Genomic DNA, 10151 nt, shown 5'->3' with positions numbered 1-10151 from the left:
TTCCCCTGGCTGGGGAAGCTAGAACATGGGTCTCAGTCTGAGAATAAAGGGTCAGCTATTTAGGACTGGGTTGAGGAGAAATTTCTTCACTGGGAATGTTGTGAATCTTTTGAATCCTCCACCGCAGAAAGCTGCGGACGTCCAGTCATTGAGGAAAGTCATGACAGAGATCAATAGATTTTTGGGTGCTCAGGGAATCAAGGAATATGGGAATTGCATGGGAAACTGGAGTTGAAGTAGAAGATCAGCCATGATCTTATTGAATGCTGCAGTAGGCTCAAAGGTGCTGAATGACCGGCTCCGACTCCTATATATTTATGTCCTTATTCTTGCAGTCTGGCAATGCCTCAACTTTAAAATTCTGATGCTTTATTCCCTTGCTCCTTTCCAACCTCTGTAACTTCATCCACTCCTACTATCCGAGATCTCGGCACTCAAGGGACGGATAAAAACTCTTCCAATGCTGGCCTCCAGTACAATAATAGTGAATTATGGTCACTGCCATGTACAATAATTGTGAATGGGGGGCCCTTCTTGTGCAGGAATTGAGAATGAGGGGCCCTGCCACCTGCAGTTATCAAGTTAGGCACAGAGTAAAGTTCCTTTTACAAAGAGCTATACTCCCAGTGGGGTGCTGCACGTGCGACACCTTTTCCCATTTCCCAAGTAGTCTGTGAGGTTGTCATCCTGTGCTGAATCATGCCCACTGCATCTTACTGTCCCTGCCCCTCACTCCCTAGAATTTCCTTTCCAAGTGTGTTGATGAACAGGATAAAAAGCAGAGGTATAACTGTACATTGTTTATTTACACACCAGACTGTGAACATGGAAATCAGAAGATGCAAAATAACCTTATAATTGTGCATTTATATCGAGCCTTTCACCATCTCAAGAACATCCCAAAGCACTTTAACAGCCAATTAAGTAATTTTGCACAACAAGCTCCCAAACGTAGCAATGTGCTAATGAGCATAGAACCTATTTTTAAAAAAATTGTTGTTGGTTGAGGGATGAATATTGTCCAGGTCACCCCTTCTCTTCAAAATAACGCCTTGCGATCTTTTATGAGCTCCTCAGAGATCAGTAACGACCTCAACCAAAAGACAGCACTTTGACAGTGCAGCACTCCCTTAGCCGGGAGTGCCAGACTAAACTATGAGTTCAAGACCCTGGTGTGGGACTTGAACCAATGATATTCTGACTCAAAAGAGAGGCTGCTGCCCACTATGCCACAGCTGGCACCTCTATGGCATTAATAAGCCAGCAAGTGGGAATTAGTCAAGGCTGAATGGAGGGCAATTGTTTGAGAATAGTTAATACAAAGACCCTCCCAAAAAGAGCAATTGATTTTGATCAGGGTTAAGAACCACAAATATTCAGGACAGGGGGTGTTCTTGAGTCTGCGACCCTCCACCACCCCACTGAACACCCTGGGCGAAAGGTCTGCAACGTGGCTTGGAGTGTCTGAGAGAATCTGCTGATTCTCCTCCCCACCAAAATCCAGCCATCAAAGCTCCAACTAGCTGCAGGGATTGTAGGATGGCAGGCATTGCTTGTCAGTACTTAGCTTCATGGGACTATCAGCAAGACTCTGCCCAAACATCCTCTAGCACCAGTTACAGTCTAACCGAAAGGTGTTGGGATCATCACATCGGTACTGGATTTTGTACCATATTAAAATACCTCTGAATGATTTAAACTTTCCATTTATTGCAACAGCCCTAATACCATTTAAAAAAAAATTAAACAGCTGAACCTCCTGCTAATACTGTATTGGAAAAGTTAACAATTCTTCTGGTAAAAAGAAAACAATAGCAAGAATAAGAGTTGATCTTTCAGCTCCTTTAAGCCAGTTCCAGCATTAAATTAGATCATGGCTGATCCCAATCTTAACTCCATCTACCCACCTTGGTTCCGTAACCCTTAATACCCTTAACAAAAAACCTATCAATTTTAAATTGATTCCCAAAACACTGTTGAGGATTTCAGATTTCCACTACTGTGTGTGAAGAAGGTGCTTCTAATTTCACCGTGAAACAGAGTAGCTCTAATTTTAAGGTTGTGACCCCGCACCACACCCTGTTCTGTACTCTTGCACCAGAAGATTTTCTTGATCTGCTCTATCACCTCTTCTAATCATTTTAAACAACTCAATTAGATCAGACCTTAATTGCTTCCAAATTAGTTATCACCCCAACAAATTCATGCCCCCACCACTGCTGCAGCCCCGCAACAATCCCATTATCACCATTCTTCTCTGGAGATGTTGAGCGCAGTTCTGGATGTCTGGGACAGATAGGCCCATGCCTATTGTCCCAGAGTGTCAGAAAGCATTCATCCGAGCCAAGTCTGGTCCTGCTCACACCCAAAATCCCGACACACTGTTGGCAGGTACCACTGGCTGGTGATCAGCAGCGGGCAATCAGGTTGACTTCCTGTACCCGCCCCCCACCACTTCTCTTCCCCCAAAGTCAAAGTACACAGAAGTAAATCTCAGCACCTCTGTTGCTGCACTGAGATAAGCACAAAGCAGAGAGTGAACCTGGCAACAATTCTAGTCGGTAGGATTCAGTTACACACTGGAAGCCACTGGGGTTTGGGAGTGGGGGTGCCAGTGAAGAGTTTTAGTGCAGACTGCAAGTGACAAAAGAAGGAAACCATGTGATCTACAGGCACAAGTCCACCCTGATAAAGAAAGTTCTTCAAATGGCATTCAGTGGCAGTAGAATTACTTTGGCTGTTAGTTCTCCACAGAGGGGTACAAAAATAGCAGAAAAATACAGTGCAAAACAAAAGGTACAAAGTGCAGGCCACACACACACACACACACTTGACTAAAATCTAATCACAAGGACATCTTAATTTTGACAACTGCAGTTTGGAGTTTTGTGTACATGGCAAAGGTTTATTCTAGGAAATATTCTGCAATACCCTTTGAAATTTGAAGGGCTGAAGCTGATTTTAAAGGCAAATACCGCATCAGAAAGGGTCATGGCCAAACTTTACTTGGGAGGAACAGGAGGTTTGGGAGCAAGCAGAGAGGGAGAACAATTATAAAGAAAGTTGGTTGAGAATGGGGAGGAGTAGGCATTTGAAGATCAAAGCTCTACTCAAGTTGTTACTTGAAATGACACGACACAGAATATTCCACCTGCACTCCCCCCACAATACTATTACTCGCTCATCTCACCTGTTTGTAAAGGATTGTGCCACATGAGAACTTAGCGGATCTTTAGCTGCGGGGGGACGACGACAAGGTGAGGTGGTGGTGGGGGGGGGGGGGGGGGGGGTGGGAAGAGGTGTGTGTGTGTGTGTGGGGATGTGTATTTGACTAAGATCAACTCATGCCAATGCAGGTGAAGAAAGGCACGCTCTGCATGTGACGACCTTTCAAAATGTACAGGAGACCCGAGGTCAGAATGTGTTTCGAGTGGACTCCTAAATGTCAGTTATGCCAAGGGGCCCCGAGTTGGCTCCACAGTTTTCTGCTGTTGCTGCTCGTTCCCCATTCAGCCTGCGCCTCGTGAGAACAATGGGCTAGCCAAGGTTGAAAGCATGAAAATTGGTGCTAGCTTATCAGCTATGCAGCCAGAAACAGCCAAACACTCACTGCTGATTGCATGAATTCAAACATTAATGGGTTGTACAATAAAGGTCAGGGGCACAGTCCTTAAAGGCTATCAGTGAGCTACAACAGCGAATCATCTATTTCACTGCTTCAGGGCTCCAGGAGGTTGATCTGAAATGCCCCTTTTTTAAAGTATGTAATAATTTGGAAACTAGGAGCTGGAGGATAATTTGCAGTGGGTTTACTTCCCAAGGGGAGAGGTTGATGTCAGGGGTTTGCAAGAAATGCACACTCTCTCAATAAACTGGGCATTGCCATGCACTGATTCACCCCTGAGCTTGTTGGAATGCAGGCCAGTCCAAATCCAATTATAGGTTCACTCCACCCCTCACACACAATGTTGAAGGTGATAGATGGGGTGAGTTATTGTTCTACGAAAGCCCTCAACACCTTGCCAGGTGTGAAAATTGGCAGGTTAGCTAACTATGGAAGGCTTCGCAGCATAGCCCAATTCAGTCTTCAGATGCTCCAGCAAGATAGGGAGCAGGAGCCCGGTCTCCATTTTTCCCCTGATCGAGATCAGCTGACTCGGGGAAGATCAGGATCAAAGCTGGGATGCCTTTTGATCTGCACAGCCTGGCAGCCTACCAGGCAATTTCCTTTACCCGGCCGCTCCACCAGGGGTGACGTACAAAAGAAAATATGAACTATTAAAAAGATAAAAACCCTCTTCTTCAAGTTCAAGAAAAGCTGTACGTTCCCCAACCTTGTGGGGCGTGACCACATGTGTATGCGTGTGTGCGTGAGACCATGCCTTAACCTTTCCTCATTTCTGTGAATGAAAAATTTGAAATAAAACAAAAGACGTTCTGTGGTAATTCTGCAGTTGGAAAATCCAATGGCCAGAGACAGGAGGATGGACACATTCGCTGGAGAAACGCTTCACACACAGTGACAGGAAACCCATGGCCTGGCCTGGCTGACTGACTGACCGACCCATGGGAAGCATGCACTACAGAATGGAAGGCTGTCATTTGTTGATCCTCTCTCCGTCACCTCCTCCATTCTTCCTCTCTCTCTCTCTCTCTCTGAGGCAAACAGTTCAAGTCCGACTCTACTGATTTAGATCGTGAAGAATAATATCAGCACCACGATCAGGATGATAAGTAAAATGACGATTCCACACCACTGCCGCCGATCTGAGGGAGGAAAGGAAATGCAATTTAAAAAAATAAAGGCGGCATTATTAATTTTCTTCACAACCCCTCTGCAGGCCTTCAAAAGGGAGCTGGACCGTGTTTTGACTGTGTCAAAGATCACATCAGACATAAGCTAACACTTGGGCCAGAATTTCACGTTCCACAGGCAGGCGGGTGCCCGACCTGTCCGGCTGTGAAATAGTGCGAGGTGACGTCGGGAAAGTCCCAACAGCATCGCGCACTCATGTGATATCTTGCTCGGCGCGCACACATACACCAGTCGGAAGCACACCCGCCGACAATTAAGCGGGCAATAAGCCCATTAAGGAGGCAACTGAAAGCGATTTTTTGTGGCCTGTCCACTTTTACGGTTAGCGGACGGGGCCAATTGGCCTTTACGTTTTTGCTCAAACCTCGATCCAGGGCGGGATGAAATCTCCGTGGGGAAACAAAATAAAAAGAGATATCTGGGGGCTTTTTTTTTTAAATGAGGTAGGCTTTCAGATGCTTGATTATGCAGCATTTTTGTTATTTTGTTTATTCTGTGGAGGTCTGTAGCTCCCCGATGCAGCTGTCTGCCTGCAGGGAGCTCAGTGGAAAGCGCTCAGCAGCACCCGCAGTGACGTCAGCGCCCGGCCCTCTTCACGCCCCCACCGGCAGTGCTGAGCCCCTCTCAGCGCGTGGTTTACGCTGGCTGACCGTTAATTGGCCAGCCAGTGTGAAATCGCTGTCGGAGGCTGATTGCAGCTGGGGGCCTGTTTTCCGTCTGCTCCTGGAACCGCCCCCCACCCAGGATTGTGTGGACCCGACGAACGAAAAACTCAGGCCTTGGCGTGACAGAGTGAGCAATAAAAATAAATCGAAAAAAACAAAAAAAAAGCAAATGAAGCAAGCACTGTACACATTGGGCAATAATGAGGATCTGCGCCACCACATTGACTAAAATCGGCATGAGAAAGCTGCTCCCCTCAAAGGTATTTCTCCATCCAGGCATCTGCTATCACAAAGCAAGGTTGGGAGGGGAAACCTCCTATGCATAGGTAGTTGCTTTCTTCCTCCAACCTGTGATACAGTGTACTATTCAACACAGTCACTATTCATCTTTATTTCTGACCTCAAGGTAATGCCTCCTACAGGCAGATAGTTCCACAGGCTTTAGCCACCCTCTGCTACCTTACAAAATGGTGATCCTTCATGTGAGAGCCTGGACAGATGGACAGACAGACACACAAATATAGTTAGGCTCCCACAGTTACTTCAAGTGCAGAGAGAGCTGATCTCCATTGTAGTATAGACAGGGGTGTTACTTGTAACCTCTGCAGACATACTTGCGCTAGAGAGGAAGATGAAAAGAATTTTAAAATGTGTTGGGCTGCTGCAGCTTAACTGCTATCCAACAGTTCCAGCTGTAAAGGGCACAAGAGTCGGGGAGGAGAGAACCAGGCTTGGCTACGTAGGCTTCCATGGGGGAATAAGCTGCAGGTACTCTATGTTTATGTTCGTCACTTTGGCAGAAGACCCAAGATTCCCTGATGCCAATGGATGTCTACCCCAGCATGAGTCAGTGTCTTCACGACACTTCAGGACGGGGTGAATATAATACCAGTGATGCTTGTGTGGTGACCCATATGCTTTTCAGGGGGGAGGGGGGAGCTATATCTTATGTTGGGGTGATGGTCCCTTTAAAGAACTAGGTTTCTCTGGAGTGTCTGAAGACTGAATTGGGCGAGGCTGCAGAGCCTTCCACAGTTAACTAACCTGCCAATGGACATACCTGGGAGCAAATGATAATGTGACCAAGTTGCCTTGGGGATAAACATTGGAAAAAAGGTGAACAATAACAGTCAGCACCATACCGTTCATCCAACCTCAAGCCAAAAATTCATCTTAAAAGTTTCAACATGAAAACTAAACTGCTGCCAGTTCTTAATTACGTTTCTTATGGCTTCAATGCAATAAAATATTATGTCATGATACATATTCTCTTCAACAATCCGATCTTCCCAACCCTTACTTACGGATACCATTAGCCAGCTGAAGAGCAAAACTATCAGCCATCACGATATAACAGACACCAAGAGAGCTCCAATAGAGAATAAATCATAGGCCGGACCCACAATATAGTGTTTATACTGAGAGTACAAACACAGGCTGGGCCCTCAATACAGTGATTATACAGAGAGTACAAACACAGGCTGGGACCACACGATAGTGTTTACACTGAGAATACAAACACAGGCTGGACCCTCAATATGTATGTTTATACTGAGAATACAAACACAGGCTGGGACCACACGATAGTGTTTATACTGAGAATACAAACACAGGGCTGGGCCCTCAACACAGTGTTTATACTGAGAATATAAACACAGGATAGACTCTCAACACAGTGTTTATACTGAGAGTACAAACACAGGCTGGTCCCGCAACACAATGTTTATACTGAGAATAAAAACACAGGGCTGGGCACTCAATATAGTGTTCCTACTGAGAATACAAACACAGGCTGGACCCTCAACACAGTGTTTATACTGAGAATACAAACGCAGGATAGACCCTCAATATAGTGTTTGTACTGAGACTACAAACACAGGCTTGGCCCTCAAAACAGTGTTTATACTGAGAATACAAATACAGGCTGGGCCCTCAACACAGTGTTTATACTGAGAATACAAACACAGGCTGGACCCTCGATACAGTGTTTATACTGAGAATAAAAACACAGGCTGGTCCCTCAATATAGTCTTTATACTGAGAATACAAACACAGGGCTGGGCCCTCAATATAGTGTTTATACTGAGAATACAAACACAGGCTGGACGCTCGATATAGTGTTTATACTGAGAATACAAACACAGGCTGGACGCTCGATATATTGTTTATACTGAGAATACAAACATAGGGCTGGTCCCTCAATATAGTCTTTATACTGAGAATACAAACACAGGGCTGGGCCCTCAATATAGTGTTTATACTGAGAATACAAACACAGGCTGGACCCTCAACACAATGGGCAGAATTTTGCCCTTGATGGGCGGTCTGGCCCCACCAGCTCAGCAGCGGGCGGGCAGTCGATCGCAGCCGCCGAACCGGGCTCCGCCGCCATTTTGAATGGGCAGGCCAATTAAGGCCCACCAAGGGCTGCCTGACGGGAAACACTATGCGCTTCCTGTGCGGGGGTGGGGTGGAATTTCCCAACTGTCTGAGTGCTCTCCTTCACGCATGAGCACGGAAGAGCGCACATCTCCCTGAGACTAAGTGCTGCCTCAGGGAGATCACTGATAGTGTTTCAAACTTCAAAAATAGAATAATAAAAGAATTATTAACATGTCCCCCTCATGTGACAATGCAACACGAGATGGGACATGTTAATAAATATCACTAAAACTTTATTAAATTTTTTAAAACAGACATGAAACCTCATCCCGCGAGTGGATGAGGTTTCAAATTTTTTCAGAAGCCCGCTGGGGCTCCTGGCCTGCCCGCCAGCCTTAAGGTTGGACGGGCAGGGCCTTTAATTGGCTTAATGATCCAGTCAATGGCCTCAATTGGCCATTTCCAGGTCGGCGGGCGCACAGCTGATCGCGCTATCCGCCTGTCTTCCTGAATATTTAAATGGGGCGGGATGATGTCGGGGGTTCCTCGCGATGTCATCCTGCTTCACTTTCACGTCGGCGAGCGGGCGCCATACCCAGCTCGCTGACAGAAAATTTCTGCCCAATGTTTATACTGAGAATACAAACACAGGCTGGACCCTCAATATAGTGTTTATACTGAGAATACAAACACAGGCTGGACCCTCGATATAGTGTTTCTACTGAGAATACAAACACAGGCTGGACCCTCGATATAGTGTTTCTACTGAGAATACAAACACAGGCTGGACCCTCGATATAGTGTTTATACTGAGAATACAAACACAGGCTGGACCCTCGATATAGTGTTTATACTGAGAATACAAACACAGGCTGGGCCCTCAATATATTGTTTATACTGAGAATATAAACACAGGCTGGTCCCTCAATATAGTGCTTATATTGAGATTACAAACACAGGCTCAGTGATACTAGCACTATGGGATTCATATTTTTTCCCCTAATTTTATTTGCTTTCCCTCGAAGGTGCACATTCCTTTCCGGGGAATATTTCTGCCGGTGCCACCGAATCTTCACTGCCCCAAGTTTACTTCCCTCCCTGCGTCCACTGAGGTGTAACAGTTTCATTGATGCCAGCGGTCCATCATTGCTTTGCAGAAATCACTATTCTTCACACAGTAACCGCATAGCTAGCTGACAGCAGGCAATGCGACCAAGGTGGAGACAAAGCAGCACTTTTTCTCATACGAAGAGTCCAGCAGGACTCTCCAACGATCAGGAACAGAACCCCCAGCTGGCCATTCCCAATGAGCACTCAACCACGCAATGTTACATCACATGCTGCCTTTTAGACCCATTGTTGCAGCAAAAAAAAAGAAAATAAGAGTAACCTAATCCTACATCTTGATCAATTTTTGTCATAGCAGCAGAGCCTATGCTGATACTGTCAGTTGGTAGTTTGCAATTACACCACCACTTGCTTTAAGTTTCTCAGACAGAGACTTAACTATGAGTCAACGACTAAGCTGAAAACGAACCACATACACCACGGTGTCACTTCCTGGAAAGTTCCCCCTTCACATTTCCTGTTCCATTCCACAACTTCCTGCCGGCTGTGGTTCAGTTCTCTGAATCAAAACCAGCACCATATTAGGGGATTTCTAACCAGCTGCCTACACATTCCTGGTGTCTGAGCAGATACTGTGTAGCAAATCCCCACTATCAGAAGTCCGAGCCAGACCTGATGAACACCGAAACCACATTGACTGTCAAATGTTTCACAATCTCACTGACATCAACTTCTCACACCAAACAAACCAATTTCCTTTTTTCCCCATTTAGTGAGTTTAAATACAGCAGTTTGTTGGCATAACTGATACTAAACACTGTTTATGTTACTGGTTTAAGTAGTAGTTTTAATTGAAGGGCACTGCTGTTTCTTTCTCAGTAGTAACCAGCTGGATTTCATTTCTCCATTCCAAGCTGCTTCCTTCCTCTCCTGAAGGCCAGAGAGGCCAGCAATTATTCCTTACCTCACTGAAGACAGAGATCAGAGTAGCAGTTGGATAGAAATTTAAAATGGCAATTGTGCTCTTCTCATTGTCCTTGGCCTGCTACACTATTCCAACAAACCTTAACAGAGGCTTGAGAAACAGGACTTTCCCTTTTGATTCAGTGCTACTTTGGCAATGATTTCAAAAACTTCAAATCATAACCACTGCTCCCAGTTTTCCAGATAGCTGATGTTTTTGCTGTTGTTATTTACACCTTGTTAGACCCATCTCTTGT

At 45.5% G+C, this 10151-nt stretch overlaps 1 protein-coding gene across 2 annotated transcripts in view; it reads right to left on the bottom strand.

Annotated features, from left to right (window-relative positions):
- Positions 1-787: 787 nt before the first annotated feature.
- Positions 788-10151, bottom strand: part of LOC144676262 (syntaxin-6-like) — a 40263-nt gene continuing 30899 nt past the window's right edge. For both annotated transcript variants that reach the window (XR_013575285.1, XM_078536742.1), the window contains one exon: positions 788-4767. Coding sequence is in view for 1 of the 2 variants with exons in the window: in XM_078536742.1 (XP_078392868.1) it covers positions 4691-4767 (77 nt within the window). In the remaining variant the exon portion in view is untranslated. The remainder of the gene's footprint in view (positions 4768-10151) is intronic.

Source organism: Cetorhinus maximus, unplaced genomic scaffold, assembly GCF_964194155.1.
Source record: "Cetorhinus maximus unplaced genomic scaffold, sCetMax3.hap1.1 HAP1_SCAFFOLD_1468, whole genome shotgun sequence".
In the NCBI taxonomy this organism is placed as follows: domain Eukaryota; kingdom Metazoa; phylum Chordata; class Chondrichthyes; order Lamniformes; family Cetorhinidae; genus Cetorhinus; species Cetorhinus maximus.
Note: the sequence above shows the minus strand (reverse complement) of the source record. Positions and strands in the feature narration are given on the sequence as shown.